A 25,000-nucleotide genomic window follows, 5' to 3' on the forward strand; every position below is an offset into this window, starting at 1 on the left:
TAACAAAGGAAAAGGATAACATTTTAGAATTGTGGACGGTTTACACTGACTTGAAGATTGTATAAATTATCTTTTGGGATGGTTCTGGGGCGGCGATGTCATTCTGCTACTGCAGTTATTTTGGTGAAAGTAATGCAAAAGTAGTATTATAAGTAATGAGCTACTCTACACACACAGTAATATTGAGAGTAACTTATTACTTTCAAATGAAAGTAACTAGTAATATGTAGTATATTACATTTTGAAAGTAACTTGCCCAACACTGTACTACACCAAATAGGTCTGCTTGAAGGCATTCTGACTGTGGGAAAATTGGTATCTCTGAACTATCTCTTTAACCAAACCACACACATTTTCGCTATTCGCTGTGATCTCCTTTTGACAACTAATGTAATAACTACAATTCACTGGGCCTCCCCTGAAACTGCATGGATGGAGCCCCCCTGGGGAGGGCCGCCTTTACTTTGAAAAACCTCTGCTCTAGAGATATGGAACACTATAGGGATTATCATCAGGTAGTGTTGCTGTTGACTCACCTCATGACAGCAGGAGAAAGTTTAGAAACACAAAACAGCTGAGCCGCTCCAACTCATACAGCTCTCTCTTCTCTCTCTCTCTCTCTCTCTCTGCCTGCCTCACTCTCTTCTCTTTCTCTGCCTGCCTATCTCTCTCTCTCTCTCTACCTCTGCCTCTTGCATCAAGTCAGAAGAAAGAATGGTGGATAAGACATCCACCCATAACCTTCAAAATAAAATTCATATTAACAAAGAGGGAGTAACAGAAAAATGATTTCCAGTTTATAATATTACACCCCCAACCCCCCCCCCCCCCCCCCCCCCAAATAAATAAATAAATAAATAAATCGAAATAAAACAAAAATACAGTCAATGGGAGAGACGGTCCAGATTACTTGCAATTACCTCTCACTGCCACCTGAGGTCGCCATCTGCAAAGCTTCCGAGTCAAGTTTTGATGTCACCAAATCATTATAGGCCTGCTGCATGTGTGAGTGTGGTAGCTGAGGCAAGAGAGACTGAGAGAGAGAGAGAGAGAGAGAGAGAGAGAATATCCTGCTTCGAGAAAATGTTGAACTCTGTGCTCAATATGTGATGTCATGATGATGTCACGATGATGTCATGCCATAATCTAAGAAACACATCATGATCCAACTCGTTCTCATTGGTAATATCACCACTCTGTCACGCACCTTGGGCGTCGAATGGAACGCTGTGCGTATCCTTTTGCGCAAATATGATACGCCCACGGACGCACTGTTAAACAAGCACTGTGCACGTGTTGGGGTGAGGCAAAGGTCAAGTTACTCGTATTTTCCTGCATTTACTTTTTGTTTTTACTGAACGTGAAATGTTTTATGGTCACTCACGATTCCTCTGGAAGACTGGTTGGCTTGGTTCAAGGCCTTAAAACTCGTTATATGAGGATTTTCCGGAATGTCTGTGGAGAAAAGGAACGGGGAATTAACTTCTGGTGCAAGAAACGTCACATGACTGTTGAACTCTATAAAGCTACTGAATTAAATTGAGAGAGCGAGCGAGCGAGAGAGAGAGAGAGAGAGAGAGAGAGAGAGAGAGAGAGAGAGAGAGAGTGTGAACGCCACCACATGACTAATCACATCAATCATACACGGCAGCACAATTTACTGAACGTTTTTATAGGCCACCCCCACTCTCTCATCTCTCTCTCTCTGTATGTCTCTCTCTCCCCTCCCTTTCTCTCTTATCTCTCTGCCTCTCTCTCTCTCTCTCTCTCTCTCTCTCTGTCTGTATGTCTCTCTCTCCCCTCCCTTTCTCTCTCTCTCTCTCTCTCTCTCTCTCTCTCTCTGCCTCTCTCTCTCTCTGCCTCTCTCTCTCTCTCTCTCTCTCTCTCTATCTCTCTCTCTATCTCTCTCTCTCTCTCTCTCTCTCTCTCCCTCTCTCTCTCTCTCTCTCTGAAATATAAAACCTGGGTTACTTGGAAACCAACCTTGTATAGTGTAATTGAATCTGCTTGCAGCACCATCATCACAGCTTCTTCCATCCAGCCTCGAGTGTCCAGAGCTGACGTGTTATCGTGCTGATAATGCACAGCTTATTAATTAAGGTTAACTTAATTAACTAATTAATGAGCGGGCGGTGGGCCATATGTGTCCAGGCGGGGGTCTCTAGCCCTAGCTTAGCGTGATGGCGAGCGGGCAGAAGCGGTGGATCTTCTCGCTGGGCGGCGTGCTGGGGCTGTGGTGCGTGCTCAGTGCCGCGGTGGCGGTGGGGCTGCCGTGCTGGGTCAGGGGCACCGTGCTGTGCCGCACCGGCGCCGAGCTGGTCAACGCCTCGGGCCCGGAGCTCGACATGTTCCTGGGCAAGCTGAGCTACGGCCTGTTCACCGGACAGAGGGTCAATCAGTGCGGCCTGGGAGGAAGACCCTACAGCTTCTCCTGTGAGTGGGCTTCACTTTTACGTCTTATATAGCAGTGGTTCCCAAGGAACCTTAGGGTCGCGACCCTAAGCGGGGTCGCCTGGAATTCTAGGGTCGCCTGAATTTTCTGTATTTTTTATCTTTTTTTACACCACACACAATTTAATACTACCGAAGTAACCTCGCGTTGCGTCACCATGCTCTCTCAGAGGGGAGAGAGCCTGGTATGCGTTACTGAGGCAGGAAGACAGAAGAAGACCCGCCCCCGTCTTCCGGCGGCCTGTGCTGCAGTGTTTTCGTTCCCCCACAGGAATGCAACAGTACTATATACGAGTTAGAGAAAAAATAAGAAGCATGGACATACCAAAGGAAGTGTTTGTTTTTAGCTAACGCTAGTTACTTGCGTCGCCCATGTTTTCTAAACGGAACACAAGAATTGAGCGGAATATTTTTCCTGGAGCACAGGTCTTCGGCCCAGAGCCGGAAAACTCGGAGCGAGGTTTTTCCATCCAGGCCGAAGATGATTAGGGTCACTTGTGATGTTTTTATTTCTTTATTTTAGTTCTGAGTTTAAAGTGATCATCTCTAAGATTTCACTTTTGTTCTCTTGGGTGACACCTATGGCGATGAGTGGTAATTGCAGGTGAGATCCAAACTGTTGCAGACATTACTAATGTCACATAATGTCACTATATACTGCAAAGGCTTCCATCAATGGACCATAGCCTCAATCAACATTGTGAACATTTTTATTTAGATGAAGATATTTGAGATTATAATTCAGAATTATAAATCAGAATTCTGCGGGAAAAAGAAGCATACTATGTGACATCACTGACGATGTCACTGGTGATATTATCGATGGTGTACCGGAATTTGAATGTCTCGGGTCCCTAGATTTTTGTGACGTCAAAGTAGGATGACAAGCCAAAAAAGGTTGGGAACCCCTGTCCTATAGGGATAGTCTGTTATAAGCTACTGGTACAGACCACCCTACAGCTTCTCCTGTGAGTGGTCTTTGCTCTACGTCCTATAGGGATAGTCTGTTATAAGCTACTGGTACAGACCACCCTACAGCTTATCCTGTGAGTGGTCTTTGCTCTACGTCCTATAGGGATAGTCTGTTATAAGCTACTGGTACAGACAACCCTACAGCTTCTCCTGTGAGTGGTCTTTGCTCTACGTCCTATAGGGATAGTCTGTTATAAGCTACTGGTACAGACGCAGGGTCCCTGCAAGGTACCTGCAGCGGCCCTGCATGGACATTGCAGAGAAAAAAACAAAAACTTAACTTAACATAACTCACCAACAGTCCACAACCCAAAGATAATCAGTTTACTGTCATAGAAGCCTAACGACACCAGCAAATATTCACAATTAAGAAGCTGGAATGAGAGAATTGTTGTTGTTGTTTTTAATTAGTCTAATCGATGAATCGACTACTGGTTGCATCTGTAGTGTAAATTAGAATGTTTGACCAGAGGAGATCAAAGTACGTCGCAGTATAAACTCAGTGGAGCAGACATAACTACAGCATGGCTCCCTCAGACTCCCTGTAAGCCTACATTATAAACTCAGTGGAGCAGACATAACTACAGCATGGCTCCCTCAGACTCCCTGTAAGCCTACAGTATAAACAGCACATTTTTCAACAAGGTAATTGTGCGAGACATCTTGTTATCTCACCTGCACATTAATTATTCAAAGCAACTTAGAATGCAACCAGCAGGCGCAATAACACCATGAATAATTCACACTTCTTATTTCAATATAGAGCTTTTATGTAGCCAATATAGAAATGTTTCCAGACTTCTTATTCAAATATAGAGCTTATGGAGCCAATAGAGAAATGTTTCGTGTGTTGGTGCATCCAGGAGGGAAGGAGGACCCAGCAGCCAAACGCCTGGCTGCTTAAATGGCTGCCCTGTCAGAGGTCATTGGACTATAAAGTGTGAACAAACAGCAATGAGACACTGGGCAGCAGAGCAGTCAGACACAGATGGTTGTTCTTAAAGGGACAGTTCACCCCCAAATCAAAAATACATATTTTCCCCCTTAAACCCCCGACACATACAGGCCTTCGGCGCAATGTCTGGGTCTGGGCTGTCGGTGAGCGTCTGTCGCCCTAGTGTTTGTGAGAGAGGGAGCTGAGCTGGACATGGTGTCCTTCACTAACGAGCTGTGGATGTCCTCCGCTAACGAGCTGTGGATGTTTGTCAGATGTCTTTCTGCCTGACTGATTGACCGGCTGACCGGCAGGAGAACAGAGCCTGTCTGTGTTTCCCCACCAGGCAGCCGTTGTGCTGCACGTCATGATGTTTACCCACATGCTAAACAAATACATGCACAAATACATGTATAACACACACACACACACACGCACATGCACACATATATACACATACACACACACACACACACGCCTGGGACACGTGCCTAGGCCTCGCCTGGGACACGTGCCTAGGCCTCGCCTGGGACACGTGCCTAGGCCTCGCCTGGGACACGTGCCTAGGCCTCGCCTGGGACACGTGCCTAGGCCTCGCCTGGGACAGATGCCTAGGCCTCGCCTGGGACACGTGCCTAGGCCTCGCCTGGGACAGATGCCTAGGCCTCGCCTGGGACACGTGCCTAGGCCTCACCTGGGACAGATGCCTAGGCCTCGCCTGGGACACGTGCCTAGGCCTCACCTGGGACACGTGCCTTGGTATTATCAGTCAGCCCGGTATGACGCCAAAGCGTGCAATACCGATTGATGCCGACAAACGATGCTGACATTCTGTGTGAATGCACGGTTGTCCTAAAATGTCGAAAATAGTAGCCCAAAAAATAGACAAATGTGTGTCGTTTGACTGGTTGTCATGTAACACACACAGTACCACCCAACACTGTCAACAATGCAGTATAGAAATAATTACCACAACACATTGTGATAGTCTCTCTCTCTCTATCTCCCTCTCTCTCTCTCTCTCTCCCAGTCTTCCCTGACCTGCTGAATGTGATCCCGGCAGGCCTGCACGTCACAGTCATCTTCTTCGTTGGTGTCCTGATCGTCTTCTCCTCGGTGGCCACCGGCTTCTTCATCTTCAACGCCTTCGGCCGCCCCTACGAGACGCTGCAAGGCCCCATGGGACTTTACCTGTGGAACTTCATCTGCTGTGAGAAAAACACACACACACACACACACACACACACACACACACACACACACACACACACACACACACACCTCTGTATTACCAATAACCATAGCATATACTACTACAAATAATACTTAAAGAGCATGGTGCAGGTTGGAGACCACATTGCACTACACTAATATGTGGGAGGGGTAGCAATGGGATTTTTTCTTTTCTTTTTTATCACACATAGCTGCATCTAGACTCGTCTCTGTAAACTGCAGGGGGCGCTGTTCCTGAAATGGAACTGTACACCTGTGATGTGATGATGTCAGCCACAGCAGAAAGTCCAACAACAAGTGATGTCACAGGTGTTGAATGCCCATTTAGAATGCCACCTTTTCTCCATATTTCTGCCCCGGGGACCTGTATTTTTTTCTTTCTTTCTTTCTTTCTTTCTTTCTTTCTTTCTTTCTTTCTTTCTTTCTTTCTTTCTTTCTTTCTTTCTTTTATTTTTTTTGGGGGGGGGGGGTTACATTAGAAAATGTAACCTCCACCACACTGGAGCGTGGTGCAGGTTACATTGTTGGTAACAGATACAAGGGCAGACATAAAAACCACACAGAAATCCTCCTATTTTGGGATGAAAAAGGTGACTGTCACCTGATGCCCTTGGCGGAGATACTTGCTTTTAACTACCGGCTGGCGTTGGCATGATGGCTGCAGGGTCTGACATACTTTTTCTGCCTCCGTTTGGAGCGTACATGTAGCGATTTGGATAGGACGAGCACGAGCGACACGAGCGCACGCGAACACATAGCCAACAGCACTCCGGACAACGTTTCTCATCGTCACGGCTGTGGTTGGCTCGTAGGCACGAGGCCGCAGAAGATATAATCACAGCCGTGAGGGATATCATGACCTCGAGTGTGATATCGTCGCTGTTGTGCCAGGACCTCGAATGTCCCTTTTTTCACTTTTTGTCATGAATCAGTGCCATTGGTCACCCTTCACGTCTCTGTGTGGTTTTTAACAAATGCAACCAATGGAAAAGCATTCAAACGAGCTTGTGAGTAACGCCATTCGCCCTCAATCTGTCAGTCAAACCTCGAAATTCGTCCCCTACCTCCGTCTGTACCCCCCCACGCAGGACAATAAACCCGGAAAAGTCACACGGCAGACGCGCTGTGTATTTCTCATATCGTTTTGACTAATCCTGGCTTCCTCTGATGTTAATATATCAATCAAATGTTTTCCAGTTATTCCTAGGCTGCAAACTTGTTTTAACATGCAAATCGGAGTGTTTTCGGACGAGAATAAAGTAACGTTAACACTACGTTATGACAGACTATTTCTCACCCCATGCGAAAGCCCCCGCCTCGGACATGAGAGGCGAGGGGCAATGCTGTTGCTCCTGCGCGCGCCCCCGCGGCCTGGAGCTTGGGGCTCGTGCATGAGCATGCGACTGCCTCCCGCTTGACTGGCCATGAGAAAGCGCTTCCAAGTCGGACTGATAATATAAACAACATCATTTGAGCTTATCCAGGTAAGATATTAATAAAGTAATGACACATACAGCGGGAAACTAACTATAATTAAAACATGTGCCAACTTTGACGACGTTTGGTTCAGTATTTTAAGAGCAAACAGGTTTTTTCAACTTCCTGAAAAGTTGCTGTTTTGGAGATTCGAGGTCCTGGAACGACAGCGACGATATACATGATGAAAATAAATGATCCGCCTTTTTGCTGGGGCCCCCCTGGAACTCCCCCACGGACCCCTGGGGGTCCCTGACCCACACTTTGAGAACCTCAGATTTAACATGTGCAATCTGACACAGTCAGATGTGTTTGGTCAGAAACAACAATCAACACAGAGACCAGCCCAGGCTGCTCAGAGCCAAGACTAAACTGTCATCTTTCAGCGGGGACTTAACGCGCTCAGCGGGGACATCCTCCTGTTTATTTATTCAGTCTCCATCTTTGTCCATTCTGCACTGCGCCTTCACACACACACACACACACACATGCACACACAACTTCACACACACACACACACACACACACACACACACACACACACACACACACACACACAACCTCCTTGCCAAATTTTAGCCTCCTAGGGCGAAAATTGGGGCCTCTAAAGGGTGGTTTACCTATTGTGGACCGACCGACCAACTAACCGATTTGGAGCTGGTCCCAGCTTAAAATGGTCTATGTTGTGCAAGGAAGGTGTTTTTTGAACGGTGGTTCACTGTGAGTCCGTGTGGTCCTCAGGTGTGTGCAGTTGCCTGGTGATGATCCTGTTTGCCTCGGAGGTGAAGCTCCAGCGTCTGTCCGAGCGCATCGCCAACTTCAACGAGCTGAGCTTCGTCTACCAGACGCACAGCGAGCGCTACGACCGCTGCTATTGGCTGTTCCTCCTCATCTTCTTCCTCCACGCACTGAACATCCTGCTGATCCGCCTGGCCGGGATCCAGTTCCCTTTCCAGGACGCCAAAGAGTCGGAGCTGACCAGCGGGGCCGTGGACCTCATGTACTGAGACCACCGCAACCATGAGGTCCCAACTCCACCATGAGGTCCCAACTCCACCATCTCCACCATGAGGTCCCAACTCCACCATGAGGTCCCAACTCCACCATGAGGTCCCAACTCCCTGCTGTGAGCTGTGATGGTCAACATTGTGCTCACCATGCCTTTAACTCTATCCACCCAGGGGTGCTTTGGTGTGTTCTCTCGGTACCCCAGACATACCGGTACCCCAAATAATTCAAGATGGTTCCTCAACCATAAGGCCTATATGCATGTCTGGCCTTTTTTGAAAGGTAAGAAGCTATGAGATATGAACCAAGTGTAAGGAAACCTAGTACCATTCCAGAATAAATGGAGATGCAATAAAGGAAAATCGTATTTTCATCCTCACCTATATTAATAGAATTGCATCATAAATGGTGCATTTTAGTGTATTTTCATCAAATCTAATTACAGTTGTAGTCAACTAGTGAGTGTGAGTGTGAGTATGACGATACATTCAGCATCATTATTACTTGTGGCATCTTTGTTATAATGGTGATGTTGCCTTCGATTATTCTCTAGGTGAGGATGAAAATATTGATTCCTTATTGCATCTCCATTTACTCTGGAATGGTAATAGATGTAGCCTAGGTTTACTTACACTTGATTCATATTTCATAGATCCTTACCTTTCAAACAAGGCCAGACATATTATGCATAATAGACCTTATGGTTGAGGAGCTACCCAGCTACACAGCAGACTGCTAAATAAGGATAAATGATTAATAATGTTTGAAACAATCAGCCACAAGAATTAGGAGCATTAATTATGACACTTCTACAGATGGACGGGTTGAGAAACAATACCTGGAAGTCAATAAGCCCAGCTCTGTGCTGCTGCTGCTGCTGCTGTGAACCAAGATGCACCATGCATCATCAGCATGTATCAGCATGTATCATCATATCATTACACATATTCTCCACTGCAAAACACATTAGAAACAAATTGATCTCAAGAATTCTCAAGGATATACTGTAGGTTCACATTACGCTAGCTTAGGTATGCTAGCTAGTAGCTAGTCTCGCTAGCCAGCCTCTCTTCCTTTCTGTCAGAGAGTCTGGCGCCGTGGAAACAGGCAACAGGGATCAGCCCGCCCCTGCTCTAAAGCTGCTCTCCCATTCGAGCGGCTGTTTCGGTGCCAGCAGGATATCCGCTCCCCCGCTTGCAAACTCTGTCACGCTCTGTCATTGGCTCCGACCATACTGTATGTCAATCAGAGCGGCTTCATGTGTGTCGCTGTAATGCTCCCGCCGAACGCTAACTAGCTAGCGTAGAAAGCTAACGGCAGAAACCTACAGGCTAACTCATTGCTACACGCTGAAAATGGCAAGTTTTGAAGAAAATTTGGATTGTGCAATAAAGAAGGCCTGCTCGGCACTTTCGGTGGATGGTTGTAAAGATATCAAGAGAATATGTTTAGAACATTTGCTGTCTAACGACTTTATGCCTGTGAGCTCTCCTCCTCTTGTGTAAATGTTCCGCCGACACAAGTTCCACCCCAAAACTATTTTCCAAGGGCACTAACGCTAAGCACCGCCCAAGACGAGGATGATTGGTTAACCCAAACAGACCATTTTTTCTGCAATCCCACAATGGAAACCTGCGGCACCAGACTCTCTGACGGAAGGGAAGAGAGGCTGGCTAGCGAGACTAGCTAGTAGCTGACTAACCTGTAGACTTTCATACTTCCATAATGTTACATTTGATGAGTTAACATAGCCCGCTATTAAGCATTAATTACGTAGCATTACTGTGTGGGAGTAGCAGTGTGGGAGCGTAGACACAGTAAAGCAGGTGACCGTGTTGCTCGCAGTGTGGACATAGTAAAGCAGTGTGGGAGCGTGGACATAGTAAAGCAGTGTGGGAGCGTGGACACAGTAAAGCAGTGTGGGAGTGTGGACACAGTAAAGCAGTGTGGGAGTGTGGACACAGTAAAGCAGTGTGGGAGTGTGGACACAGTAAAGCAGTGTTGGAGCATGGACACAGTAAAGCAGTGTTGGAGCGTGGACATAGTAAAGCAGTGTGGGAGCGTGGACATAGTAAAGCAGTGTGGGAGCATGGACACAGTAAAGCAGTGTTGGAGCGTGGACATAGTAAAGCAGTGTGGGAGCGTGGACAGCGTAAAGCAGTGTGGGAGCATGGACACAGTAAAGCAGTGTTGGAGTGTGGACACAGTAAAGCAGTGTGGGAGTGTGGACACAGTAAAGCAGTGTTGGAGCATGGACACAGTAAAGCAGTGTGGGAGCGTGGACACAGTAAAGCAGTGTTGGAGCGTGGACACAGTAAAGCAGTGTGGGAGTGTGGACACAGTAAAGCAGTGTGGGAGTGTGGACACAGTAAAGCAGTGTTGGAGTGTGGACACAGTAAAGCAGTGTGGGAGCGTGGACACAGTAAAGCAGTGTGGGAGCGTGGACACAGTAAAGCAGTGTGGGAGCGTGGACACAGTAAAGCAGTGTGGGAGTGTGGACACAGTAAAGCAGTGTGGGAGCGTGGACACAGTAAAGCAGTGTGGGAGCGTGGACACAGTAAAGCAGTGTTGGAGTGTGGACACAGTAAAGCAGTGTGGGAGTGTGGACACAGTAAAGCAGTGTTGGAGCATGGACACAGTAAAGCAGTGTGGGAGCATGGACAGTGTAAAGCAGTGTGGGAGCATGGACACAGTAAAGCAGTGTGGGAGCATGGACAGCGTAAAGCAGTGTGGGAGCATGGACACCGTAAAGCAGTGTGGGAGCATGGACAGCGTAAAGCAGTGTGGGAGCATGGACAGCGTAAAGCAGTGTGGGAGCATGGACACCGTAAAGCAGTGTGGGAGCATGGACACCGTAAAGCAGTGTGGGAGCATGGACAGCGTAAAGCAGTGTGGGAGCGTGGACACAGTAAAGCAGGGCTCAGTGCCTCGCTTTACAACACTTCAGCAGGGATGGAACCTGTGGTACAGGCTGGTCTCTAACCTCCCTGACCACTCTGGGACCAGGCCTGTTTCCGCTCTGCCCCATGCGGTGACACTGAAGCTCTGTCTCAATAGGAGGTTTGGAGCAGGACTTCTCTTGGTGCGACAGGAACTGTTGAAAGAACAACGCTAATGGAACAATTGAGGCCTCTTAAGCCGCTCCTCTCCCCTCTCCTCAGATGAAACGCTGAGACGGACCTGGCTCCTTCTCTAAAGAACATGACCACATCCTCCTGTAGGGGGGCATGGTGTCAGGTTGACTCCATCATGTGTTTAATTGTGCTGTTCAGTGGGAGGGCCGATTAAAGGGCAGGATTTCTATTGGCAGATTGAGACTCAGCTGGACCGCCTTCAAGGTGTTTGTATCCTGCAAACAAATATCTCCATCTTAAAGGAACAGTTCACCCAAAAAAATGAAAATTCAGTCCTTATCTACTCACCCCCATGCCGACGGAAAGTCGGGTGGAGTTTCTTAGGCCACGAAAAAACAGGCCTGGAGCTTCACAGCAAAACAGCGTTGTAGCATTCTCCTGAACAACTGCAGTTCATGGGGATTTGTTGTAAAATGTAAAAAAAAATTAACACCAGAGAGAGAGAAATTTAAAATAAATAAATAAATAAAATTGCTCCACACTGTTTGTTCGCTGTAATCCGAGTTGACTCGAAAAGACGTCATTTATACCATGTTTTTAGCTGAAATCTTCAATGCTGAGCTCAAAGCCGTGTTCACATTAGCGCCACCCCGTTTGCACTGGGGGCACAAGCTCGAGGGCGTGTACATGCACCACTAGAAGTAGGTCGGGTTTTCTTCCCTGGATTTTTGGACAGTGATCCTCCGGTGAAAAGTGTCCTCTACACACCTGAGGGATTCAGTGGAGCATCCAGACGAAGAGCGGCGCCCTGACCCGACCTATACGAGCTCGTGCACCCCCTTTAGACGGGGCGCCCTGACCCGACCTATATGAGCTCGTGCACCCCCTTTAGACGGGGTGCCCTGACCCGACCTATACGAGCTCGTGCACCCCCTTTAGACGGGGCGCCCTGACCCGACCTATATGAGCTCGTGCACCCCCTTCAGACGGGGCGCCCTGACCCGACCTATACGAGCTCGTGCACCCCCTTCAGACGGGGCGCCCTGACCCGACCTATATGAGCTCGTGCACCCCCTTCAGACGGGGTGCCCTGACCCGACCTATACGAGCTCGTGCACCCCCTTCAGACGGGGCGCCCTGACCCGACCTGTATGAGCTCGTGCACCCCCTTCGGACAGGGCGCCCTGACCCGACCTATATGAGCTCGTGCACCCCCTTCAGACAGGGCGCCCTGACCCGACCTATACGAGCTCGTGCACCCCCTTCAGACAGGGCGCCCTGACCTGACCTATATGAGCTCGTGCACCCCCTTCAGACAGGGCGCCCTGACCTGACCTATATGAGCTCGTGCACCCCCTTCAGACAGGGTGCCCTGACCCGACCTATACGAGCTCGTGCACCCCCTTCAGACAGGGTGCCCTGACCCGACCTATACGAGCTCGTGCACCCCCTTCAGACAGGGCGCCCTGACCTGACCTATACAAGCTCGTGCACCCCCTTCAGACGGGGCGCCCTGACCCGACCTATACGAGCTCGTGCACCCCCTTCAGACGGGGTGCCCTGACCCGACCTATACGAGCCTGTGCACCCCCTTCAGACAGGGCGCCCTGACCCGACCTATACGAGCTCGTGCACCCCCTTCAGACAGGGCGCCCTGACCCGACCTATACGAGCTCGTGCACCCCCTTCAGACAGGGCGCCCTGACCCGACCTATACGAGCTCGTGCACCCCCTTCAGATGGGGTGCCCTGACCCGACCTATACGAGCTCGTGCACCCCCTTCAGACGGGGCGCCCTGACCTGACCTATACGAGCTCGTGCACCCCCTTCAGACGGGGTGCCCTGACCCGACCTATACGAGCTCGTGCACCCCCTTCAGACGGGGCGCCCTGACCCGACCTATACGAGCTCGTGCACCCCCTTCAGACGGGGCGCCCTGACCCGACCTATACGAGCTCGTGCACCCCCTTCAGACGGGGCGCCCTGACCCGACCTATATGAGCTCGTGCACCCCCTTCAGATGGGGTGCCCTGACCCGACCTATACGAGCCTGTGCACCCCCTTCAGACAGGGCGCCCTGACCCGACCTATACGAGCCTGTGCACCCCCTTCAGACAGGGCGCCCTGACCCGACCTATACGAGCCTGTGCACCCCCTTCAGACAGGGCGCCCTGACCCGACCTATACGAGCCTGTGCACCCCCTTCAGACAGGGCGCCCTGACCCGACCTATACGAGCCTGTGCACCCCCTTCAGACAGGGCGCCCTGACCCGACCTATACGAGCCTGTGCACCCCCTTCAGACAGGGCGCCCTGACCCGACCTATACGAGCCTGTGCACCCCCTTCAGACAGGGCGCCCTGACCCGACCTATACGAGCCTGTGCACCCCCTTCAGACAGGGCGCCCTGACCCGACCTATACGAGCCTGTGCACCCCCTTCAGACAGGGCGCCCTGACCTGACCTATACGAGCTCGTGCACCCCCTTCAGACGGGGTGCCCTGACCCGACCTATACGAGCTCGTGCACCCCCTTCGGACAGGGCGCCCTGACCCGACCTATACGAGCTCGTGCACCCCCTTCAGACGGGGCGCCCTGACCCGACCTATACGAGCTCGTGCACCCCCTTCAGACGGGGCGCCCTGACCCGACCTATACGAGCTCGTGCACCCCCTTCAGACGGGGCGCGCTTGGACGTGAATGTGGCTTTGAGCTCAGTGGCTCCCAGTGAAGATATTATATCATATTCACACCAGGTCTTATATCATATTCACACCAGGTCTTATATCATATTCACACCAGGTCTTATATCATATTCACACCAGGTCTTACATCATATTCACACCAGGTCTTATATCATATTCACACCAGGTCTTATATCATATTCACACCAGGTCTTATATCATATTCACACCAGGTCTTATATCATATTCACACCAGGTCTTATATCATATTCACACCAGGTCTTATATCATATTCACACCAGGTCTTATATCATATTCACACCAGGTCTTATATCATATTCACACCAGGTCTTATATCATATTCACACCAGGTCTTATATCATATTCACACCAGGTCTTATCATATCATATTCACACCAGGTCTTATATCATATTCACACCAGGTCTTATATCATATTCACACCAGGTCTTATATCATATTCACACCAGGTCTTATATCATATTCACACCAGGTCTTATATCATATTCACACCAGGTCTTATATCATATTCACACCAGGTCTTATCATATCATATTCACACCAGGTCTTATATCATATTCACACCAGGTCTTATCATATCATATTCACACCAGGTCTTATATCATATTCACACCAGGTCTTATATCATATTCACACCAGGTCTTATATCATATTCACACCAGGTCTTATCATATCATATTCACACCAGGTCTTATATCATATTCACACCAGGTCTTATATCATATTTATTACCACGTTTTATATGGAATTCTACGAGTGCCATTTTTCTTGATTATTAAATCCTGCTCATCAAGAAGACCTTCATGATTTTTTTTCTAGCTTTTGGTAAAATCATATTGAAAAAGTATTACAAACGGCAGAAGCGTGTGATTCATCATACAACATGGGACTGCCCTACATTCTTTCTTTTTCTATTTTTAGCTCTAAATAAAAACAAATGAAAAGTAATTTGTGAGATAGTTGTAGCCAGAGGGCCTTTGAAGTAGGAGGCGGAGTCAGGGTGCAAGTTGCAGGTCCCACAGGTGAACATTTATTTACAGTGCTTCCCAAAAATTTACAACAAAAATAACAAAAAAATAAAGAAAATACTTTAAATTTACAGAACAAAGGATAACTCAACTCATAGCAAATGAAAATAATAAGTGCACGGGCATCTGCCCTCTGTTGGACCTTCCTCCTGAGCTGCCTCAGCTCAACTGGTTATATACAGCCATCAATTACATGGACACATCTCCTGGCACACACCAACCTCACTACAGGGGTGAGACATGATACTAATATGTTTAGATTTAACCATAACGCCACACAGGACAGAAACCCAACTTTCCCACCGCACCTGAAGGCATCTTAATACACAGGCTACAGTAGCTAGCAGCGATCCCCGAAAAGAGAACAACGTTACAATATCAAGAGAGAACAACGCCCCTCCGTAATGGATTATGCCCCGGCACATTGATGACATCACGGAGCCTATATCTAGGCGCCGACTGCCGGGCGGCCCCCTCCCATGCAGTAGTTTCCCGCGACAGGTAAGTGAGCGTCTAAGAGAACAAAGAAATGTTAACATACAATTCTACTGCTGTAACCAAACCAACAATAAAGGGAAATTACTTTGCAACACTGTCCGACTGTTGTGGTTATTGTGTGAAACGGAGGATATATGATTGAAATGTTAACTCAAGATATGAAGGTTGGAAATATCACCAAATGTAATACTAAACACAAACAGAAGATAAACTTAAGAAAATATGTAGATATACTAATGGGCTAAAATGTGATTACAGAAATAAGGTATGTTCAAAGAAATATGTTTACTAGTGACAAATGCAGTGCAGCCATGCCCACTTTGTCACACTCCCCCCCCCTTATGCACGTTACTCATCAGAGGAACGTGACAAGAAGTCGGCCACGACATTCTTGGACCCTGGTCTGTATTTAACCTGGAAACGGTAAGGCTGGAGAGAAAGGTACCACCGGGTTATTCTAGCATTAGTGTCCATCATCTTGTGTATCCATTGGAGAGCCCGATGATCAGTCTCTAGAAGAAACTCCTTTCCAATCAGATAATACTTTAAAGAGTCAAGTGCCCATTTCACTGCTAAGGCCTCCTTTTCAACTGTAGAGTACCTTACTTCTCTCGGGAAGAGCTTGCGGCTGATGTACTGCACCGGCCTCTGATCGTCACCTTCCCCCTGCAGCAGCACAGCCCCAAGACCCCTCCCGGAAGCGTCTGTCTGCACAGTGAAAGGGAGGTCAAAATCTGGACATTGCAACAAAGGTTCATTGCACAAACAGTTTTTAAGGTCCTTAAAAGCAGCCTCACACACTGGTGTCCATTTAACCTTAGCTGGGCTGGACTTTCTGGTTAAGTCACTTAGAACTGCAGAACGGGAAGAGAAATCAGGGATGAATCGGCGATACCAGCCGACCAACCCTAGAAACGATCGTACCTGTCTCTTAGTAGATGGCAATGGACGAGCTTCAATGGCCTCGACCTTCCCCACCTGAGGGCGAATGGCTCCGCCCCCGATGACATATCCCAGATACTGGACCTCAGGCTTTGCGATGTGGCACTTCTTTGCGTTGATGACCAGCCCGGCATCCTGAATACGGCGAAGAACATCTGAGAGGTGTGCCACATGCTCCTCCCACGTCCTGCTGTACACAACGATGTCGTCGATGTAGGCTGCGGCATAGTCATCTGCTCCTCTTAACACCTCATCCACCAACCTCTGGAAGGTCGCTGGAGCTCCATGGAGTCCAAAGGGCATCACCCGGAACCGGAACAGTCCATTTGGCACTCTGAAAGTTGTTAAGTCCATGGATGCCTCTGTCAAGGGTACCTGCCAATACCCCTTACAGAGGTCAAGGGTCGTCAGGTAGTTGGCATTCCCCAAGCGGTCAATAAGTTCATCCACTCTTGGCATTGGGTAAGGGTCAAAGGCTGACACAGCATTCAGACGAGAAAAGTTGATACAGAACCTCAGCTTCGGATCGTCCTTCTTAGGGACCAGCACCACCGGGCTGCACCACTCACTGCGAGAGGGTTCGATGATTCCCATTGCCAACATGTCTTCCACCTCTTGCTTGAGTGCTGGCATGAGCTTTGCTGGAACTCTACCGGATGTGTTCCTGATGGGTTGCTGTGTTGGAGAGAGGAGGCGAATCTCATGCTGAATGACCTCCGTTCTCCCAGGCTGTGCACTGAACAGTTCAAGCGGCATGTGGGCCTTTAACTCCTCACACTGGTCAAAAGCAAGATGACTCAGGTCTGGCAGTTCTTGGCCCCCAGCTGATGAAGGAAAATACTGCTCCTGCAGCTCTTCCTCGTCAACGATTGTCCGCGCCCACAACTGTATTGATACAGCCGGCTGCTCCACCCATTCCTTCAACAGATTCATATGAAACACTTGGTACTTTTTGCGCCGGTCAGGCAGATACAGTTCATACGTTACCGGCCCCACCTTCTTTGTGACCTCGTATGGCCCCTGCCATTTGGCCAAGAGACCTGAGTCTGAAGTTGGCAGCAATAGGAGGACCTTTTGGCCCTGATGGAAAGACCTCCTCCGGGAAGCCTTATCATAGTTCTCCTTCTGACGCTGCTGGGCACTGGCCAAATGACTGTTGGCGAGCTCCTGATATTGGTCGAGCTTGTCTCTCATCTTCAGCACATATGAGAGGACACCACAGTGCTGCTGTTGTTTTGGCTCCTCCCAAGCCTCCTTCAGAACATCCAGTGGACCCCGCACCGGATGACCATACAGGAGCTGGAAAGGGGAGAAGCCTGTGGAAGCTTGTGGTACTTCTCTATAGGCAAAGAGAAGGAAAGGGAGCCACTGATCCCAGTCAGCCCCTGTGTCTGACACAAACTTCCGCAGCATTGATTTCAGAGTCTTATTAAATCTTTCCACAAGGCCGTCAGTTTGTGGGTGGTATGGGCTCGTCCTCACCCCACGAATCCCCAGCATCTTGTACACCTCCTGAAGCAGCTTAGAGGTGAAATTTGTCCCCTGGTCAGTGAGTATCTCTTTTGGGATCCCCACTCTTGAGAACAGCTGGACCAGGCAGTTGACTATTTGACGGGCCTTGATCTTCCTCAGTGGGAATGCCTCTGGGTATCTTGAAGCATAGTCACACACTACCAGGATATATCTATGGCCTGCACTGCTCTTCTCCAGTGGGCCAACAATATCCATGGCAATGCGAGAGAAGGGGATGTCAATAATGGGCATGCTGACTAGTGGGGCCCTATCTCCCTTTTTGCCTGGGGCTGTTAACTGGCACTGGGGACAAGCTTTGCAATACTGGACAGTCTCTGCATACTGCTGTGGCCAATAAAAGCGAGAAATCATCCTGGAAAATGTTTTGTGCTGACCTAAATGGCCTGCCCATGGAACAGAGTGGCTCAGCTGGAGAACAATGGGCCTTAAACTTTGGGGGACAACTAGTTGGTCACCTAGTCTGCTGCGGCGAAACAACTGTTCTCCCTTCAAAACAAAGACCTCACTGCCTCTCTCTGCGACTAGAGTTGACTCAGGGACACACTTGGAAAACAGGGACTTAAGAGAAGGGTCCTCTCTCTGCAACTGAGTGACATTACTAGGAATGAGCTGCATTTCAGAACTACCAAGTTCAGGCACTGGCTCAACTAGCTCAGTCCCCCTCATTTTGTCTCGCCTTCGCTGTGTCCTGCTTTTCTTTGCTAGAGGCAGCTTAGCTCCCTCAGCACCTGGCACCTCCTGATCTGCAAAAGGTAGTTCCTCCCACCCCTTAGCTGACACAGGCTGTGCTTGCATTTGCTTGGACCTTGTGACTGCCACCATGCCCACACTAGCTTTGTTAGCACCTTGCTCAACCCCATGGCTAGCTATGAGCTCACAAAGGACTGGGAGGTCTCTGCCTAGCACCACGGGGTATGGGAGCTTCTCTATAATACCAACTGCCAGCAAATACTGTTGGCCTTCAACCTGTATATTTATCTCCGCAATGGGGTATTCTACTTTGTCGCCGTGGACACACCAGATGCTAACCGTCCCCTCCTCAAAAATCACGTCCCTGGGAAGACAGTCTGGCCTAACCAAGGTACGATTGCTGCCTGAGTCTAAAAGGGCTACACAAGGTTTATCCCCAATAAATACACAGGCTGTCCTTTCCTTCTCCACACACTCAGGGTGCTCCCTGCTTTGCAGCTGCCCATCATGTGATCTGGGTGCAAAACCCAGGTAGGTCTTACTGACATGTTGGGTTGGACAATCTGCCTTGAAGTGCCCTGTCTGACCACATAGGTGACATGCAAAAGGGTTACTGTTTCTGAACATCCTATCATTACCGTTAGTTGGGCTGGAGGGGCCTTGCCTGAAATTCCTAGCTCTCTGCACATTACCGGCTGTTTGTTTACCCGATGAAGCTGCAGAATGGGGTCTGGGAGCAGGGAAGCCTTTTGAAGTCCGGCGGGCGGCCAGGAAAGATTCTGACAGTTCTGCTGCTTCCTTGGAAGATGTGGGGTTACGCTCTTTGACCCAAGTCCGGAGCTCAGGGTTCAAAAGTCTCAAGAACTGCTCCATGACAATGGCATCACCAACCTGCTCTTTGGTCTTTTCTTTAGGAGTCATCCACTTGTCATAAAGGTCCCTGAGGCGAGCCTGCAGCTCCTTGGGTGTCTCGTCATCTCCCACGACACTGGTACGAAATCTGAGACGATAAGTTTCAGGATTAATTTCAAACTTATACAACACAGCATTCTTGACCTTACCATAGTTCATTGTTTCCTCAATGTCCATGGCAACATATGCAGCTCGGGCTTTGCCAGTGAGCAGTGAGGCAAGATGCAAAGCCCACTCTTCTTGAGGCCACTGACATGCATGTGCAATTCTCTCAAACAATGTCAGGTAATGTTCAATGTCCTCACCTTCTTGGTATGATTGCATCTTTGGGCCTTTCCACCCAGGAAATCTTACCCCCACACTGGATGATTGCCCCGCAGATACATTTAAAGGGCCAGTGTCAGAATCAGGAGCTGGAGCTGTTTGAGCAGCAGATTGCTGTGGAGTTGGTGCAGAGAGAGAAAAGGGATCTACTGTGGCACCCTCTCCTGGTTGCTGGTGGTTCTGCCGGTCCTGCCGAACCTCCTGCTGGAGCTGGGTAAACTGGTGCTGGACGTTCTTCCAGCGCTCCTCCTGCCGTTTCCGCTCCTGATCCCATTTGGCATCCCTGTCAAACTGTTGCTGCATCATACCTTGCAAAAGGTTGGAGAGCTCTGCGATACCATGCGGTTGCTGGACTTGACCACCGACTGCCCCCGGTAGGTCAGCATCCTCCATGGCTTCATTATCTCCGTCCTTCATACCTTTGCGTCGCACCATGCTCTTCACCGCCCCCTACTGGCCTGGAGTCACCACTGCCGCCACTTGTGAGATAGTTGTAGCCAGAGGGCCTTTGAAGTAGGAGGCGGAGTCAGGGTGCAAGTTGCAGGTCCCACAGGTGAACATTTATTTACAGTGCTTCCCAAAAATTTACAACAAAAATAACAAAAAAATAAAGAAAATACTTTAAATTTACAGAACAAAGGATAACTCAACTCATAGCAAATGAAAATAATAAGTGCACGGGCATCTGCCCTCTGTTGGACCTTCCTCCTGAGCTGCCTCAGCTCAACTGGTTATATACAGCCATCAATTACATGGACACATCTCCTGGCACACACCAACCTCACTACAGGGGTGAGACATGATACTAATATGTTTAGATTTAACCATAACGCCACACAGGACAGAAACCCAACTTTCCCACCGCACCTGAAGGCATCTTAATACACAGGCTACAGTAGCTAGCAGCGATCCCCGAAAAGAGAACAACGTTACAATATCAAGAGAGAACAACGCCCCTCCGTAATGGATTATGCCCCGGCACATTGATGACATCACGGAGCCTATATCTAGGCGCCGACTGCCGGGCGGCCCCCTCCCATGCAGTAGTTTCCCGCGACAGGTAAGTGAGCGTCTAAGAGAACAAAGAAATGTTAACATACAATTCTACTGCTGTAACCAAACCAACAATAAAGGGAAATTACTTTGCAACACTGTCCGACTGTTGTGGTTATTGTGTGAAACGGAGGATATATGATTGAAATGTTAACTCAAGATATGAAGGTTGGAAATATCACCAAATGTAATACTAAACACAAACAGAAGATAAACTTAAGAAAATATGTAGATATACTAATGGGCTAAAATGTGATTACAGAAATAAGGTATGTTCAAAGAAATATGTTTACTAGTGACAAATGCAGTGCAGCCATGCCCACTTTGTCACATAATTGATATGAATTTTGTATTTTCCCTGTAATGTAACAGTTTAGTTGTGGTATGGACCTTGATTGATTGATTGATGATGGATTGGTTAGTTGGTTGGTTGGTTGGTTGGTTGGTTGGTTGGTTAGTTGGTTGGTTAGAAGAAAAGAAAAAAGGAAAAAAAAGACTGGTAGAAGTACTGAATCAACTTGTTTACTCAAGTAAAAGTAAAGCTACAGGATATGAAATGTAATAAAGTATAAAAGTAAAAATTATTTCTACCGGCTGTTTCTGTGCAAAGCTAACTGAAACATCATATTAATATTATTTAAAGAATATTAAACTTAAAAGATCCCCTCCAAACATGTTTTAAGATGATTATACTTTGGTTCATAATTTGTGTGAAATGGTTTTTCCACACCAAAAAGGTGCACATAATGCACAAAAGCTGGGAGAGCATGAGACAAGACGAGAGAGACAAACAACATTACATAATTTTTGTCTGTCATGCATATAAAGTAACTAGCCTGCTTTGAAAATGTAAGGAGTAAAAAGTAGATATTTGTGTTAAAATGTAGGGAGTAAAAGTAAAACGTTGTCAGAAAAATCCTACTTAAGTACAGTAACAAAGTAGGCTACTTGTACTTCCCATCGCTGACCAACACACATTAGGACAAACCACACAGGCAGGTCTGTCTTCATGAATATGTAACTGGCAGAAACATCCCACAGAACACCACAGCCTGCTCAGCTAACCATCACCCCAAACCAGCTCCACCTGGACAGACAGATCACACGGTGCAACAAGGTAAGTCAATCCACAGAAAATGAATTAGTAACTTTTTTGATAATTGATTCATCTTTTTTTTTTTAAGGAAACAAAGTCAAAATTCTCTGATTCCAGCTTGTTAAATATGTTCTGGTTTCTTTACTCCTCTTACGGCAGTAAACTTACTAAATATCTTTGGTCTGTGGACAAAACGAGACATTTGAGGACGTCGCTTTGGGAAACACTGAATGCAATTTTTCGTCATTTTCTGACATTTTATAGACCAACCAAATAACAAATCAATTAATCGAGAAAATGATTGACAGATTCATAGTCAATGAAAATGTTTCAGCCCTACATTACATTACAGTTAAAGGATGAGCATTTGAAACTTCATTTTGGTGTCTTTCTCAGAGAGTTAATTTACAAAAACAGATAGCTCTGTATTTATAATCTTTATGATATACTTGTGTTTACATTATATATATTTTTTATTATGAATCAAATATTTTCACCTAATCATTTTCACATACATCTTTTTAATTTTAATTTAATTTAAATTTTGTGCACTCCAGGGAGTATCACACATTTTTTAAATTAATTTTACAATGGCTTTTGCTGACTAAAGAGACTGATGAATCATTCATCTGTAAAAAATAATTTCATCATGTTCATCATCTCGACATATTTTGAATTCATATATTATTGCCATTTTAAATCCTGCTTATCAAAAGGTCTTGACATAATTCCAGCTTTTCACATGTAATAGTTTATATACTGTGTGTGTGTATATATATATATATATATATATATATATATATATATGGCGGATCATACATAATTGGACTGTCTTGCATTATTTTCTAGCACTAAATGAAAACAGTTTTGACTTTTTTTTTTTTTACTTCTGTCCATTTTTCACTATACCTTTACATTTCGTGTGACAGTAAAGTCATTTATGTTATTGTATATGAAGTGTGACCCCTCTATTTTCTCTGCATACTCTTGCTCAGCTAAATGGTCAGTACCACTCAAATACAATATTTCTTCTCTCTATATTTAGACAGTAATGAACCGCATAGAACATAGAGCTGTTATTTCATGTTTGAGTCAAAACATAAAGTTTTGTCCTGGGGAAACCTTCCTCAGCTTTGTGGACACTGCAGGGGATATGCTTGTGGTCTGAAATAAACAAAGGCATAAATGTATTCAGTTGAACATGAATCCAAATATATCAAATTACAGTAATAATACACATGTTCATAATAGTAAAATAATAAGCATTTTGACTATTCACCAATAAATGATACATAATGGCTACACATACCCCTCTGGCGAACAGTAGAATATACAGCAGGTTACTTACCTCATCCTAAATTAGCTACATGAGCATGAACAACAATGATAGGAGATAGCTCCATTTACTGACAGGATTAACTAGTAAGACCATGTCATGCAAGTAGGCCTATACTAAACACAACATAATGAGGTGCTGTATTATAAAGTGGTCTAGATAATCCAACAATAATTACAACGATGCATGAATGATTAAATCAAGTGGCAACACAAAACTCGACCGAGCTGCAGTGTTAGCTGAACAGTGCAATCCACCTGCTAACTTAACAACCAATTAAGCATGCACAGTGCTGCTAGGGCTGAATATTGCATTTAGTCCCTTTAAACAGGTAGAAAAACTAAGTGGAGGGGGCCGGGCTAAGCAGGCTTTAACCATTGTTGTTGTCAGATGGAGGAGGAGACATTGCAGGAGATCCTGAGCCAACTGTCTGAGCTGGAGCGCAGGAGGGTGGAGTCACACAGGTCCTGTCCAATCAAATCTCCTATACAGTTAATCAAGTTCTCAAGAAAAGAATGAAGCTAATTTGAATTCAGAGCTAACGCTTCTGTCATTTCCCTTACAGGCTGGAATTACAACATGGAACAGTAAGTTTGATTTCCATGAATATCAATCTATCAAATCTTGTGTAATAAAGAGAAGAGATTCCTATTGAAGTAAAACAACACATAAAGAGATATAATTTGCTGTCATGTTATAACAGCCCACCATAACAACATAGAAAACATCAACTCAAAGATAATACTGTATATTGGCATGCCTATTAATCTAACACATTGGTTGAGTTAAACCTCAGTGGGCGGAGCCAAAGAGTCACAGGTGTTTATTACAGATGGATGATTCTGATGCGACTCTTTGTAATGGGATTGATGGAATGTATTTTTAATTGATTACGATTCCAAATGAAAATCAACACAAAAAAATCTAGTTTTACGCCGGTTAGCATTCAGCCATTGAGCCGTGAGTTTCTCCCTCCCTCAATTACAATCAATTACAAGTTTAACAGTTTCATTATGACATCATCAGTGGAATCATGGAGGATGACATGATCATAAATGATGACATCATCACTGTTGACATCATCGCCACAGTAGTTATGACATCATCGAGTCCAGTGACATAGTCCTGTAGTGATGTAGTCATGACATCATCTACATTCGTGGCATCCTCAGGAAATGTTCATATTGAATTTTGTAGATTTTTTTCTGTGCCTTATTTAAAACGGGGACGGTTTTTTTATTGAGGGGGGGGGGGGCGTCTGTAACAGATTGTTCTGTATCTGTTATGGTGCACTCTTATTTTGGAGTCCGTAAATGGAAGTGGACGGTGGTTCATTCTCTCTGTATCTCTCTCTCTCTCGCCCCTGACGAGTAAACGGATGGCAGCATGTCCAAAGAAGAAGCGGTCTCAGAGTCATTATTTCATCCACAAATACAATAAAGAACCCAAAACGCAAAATCGGTTACACTACTAAGCTAGAACCAGCAGCTATGTTAAAATTTCAGAGGGGGGCGGACCCCAGACGTGGCTACCATTTCACTGCTGGTATGGGCCAATGGCAGCCCACAGTGGGCCCACACGGGCCCAGAAAGGGCTGGTTTGCTGCGGTCTGACTGTGGTTCTTGGGTTTGTCCAGTAGATCTGTTTCCTATCAGGTGACCTAGCATCCAATCAGAAAACACTTAGGGGGCCCGTGTATGTGTGTTGTGGTCTCGTC

The 25,000-nt window shown here is 46.9% G+C and overlaps 2 protein-coding genes across 2 annotated transcripts in view; both read left to right on the top strand.

Moving 5' to 3' along the window:
* Nucleotides 1-2,180: 2,180 nt before the first annotated feature.
* Nucleotides 2,181-8,073, top strand: clrn1 (clarin 1; the record flags this gene model as incomplete). The annotated part of the gene is made up of 3 exons (XM_083636968.1): nt 2,181-2,433; nt 5,388-5,567; nt 7,808-8,073. 3 exons carry the CDS (start codon nt 2,181-2,183, stop codon nt 8,071-8,073), a joined length of 699 nt encoding a protein of 232 aa, XP_083493094.1.
* Nucleotides 8,074-20,231: 12,158 nt separating this feature from the next.
* Nucleotides 20,232-25,000, top strand: part of mindy4b (MINDY family member 4B) — a gene marked incomplete at both ends in the record, with an annotated part of 34,641 nt that continues 29,872 nt past the window's right edge. Inside the window, 2 exons of the mRNA XM_083636566.1 lie at nt 20,232-20,311; nt 21,893-21,968. Coding sequence (XP_083492692.1) covers nt 20,232-20,311; nt 21,893-21,968 — 156 coding nt within the window. The remainder of the gene's footprint in view (nt 20,312-21,892; nt 21,969-25,000) is intronic.

This window comes from Poromitra crassiceps (assembly GCF_964638095.1).
Source record: "Poromitra crassiceps genome assembly, chromosome: 5".
In the NCBI taxonomy this organism is placed as follows: Eukaryota; Metazoa; Chordata; class Actinopteri; order Beryciformes; family Melamphaidae; genus Poromitra; species Poromitra crassiceps.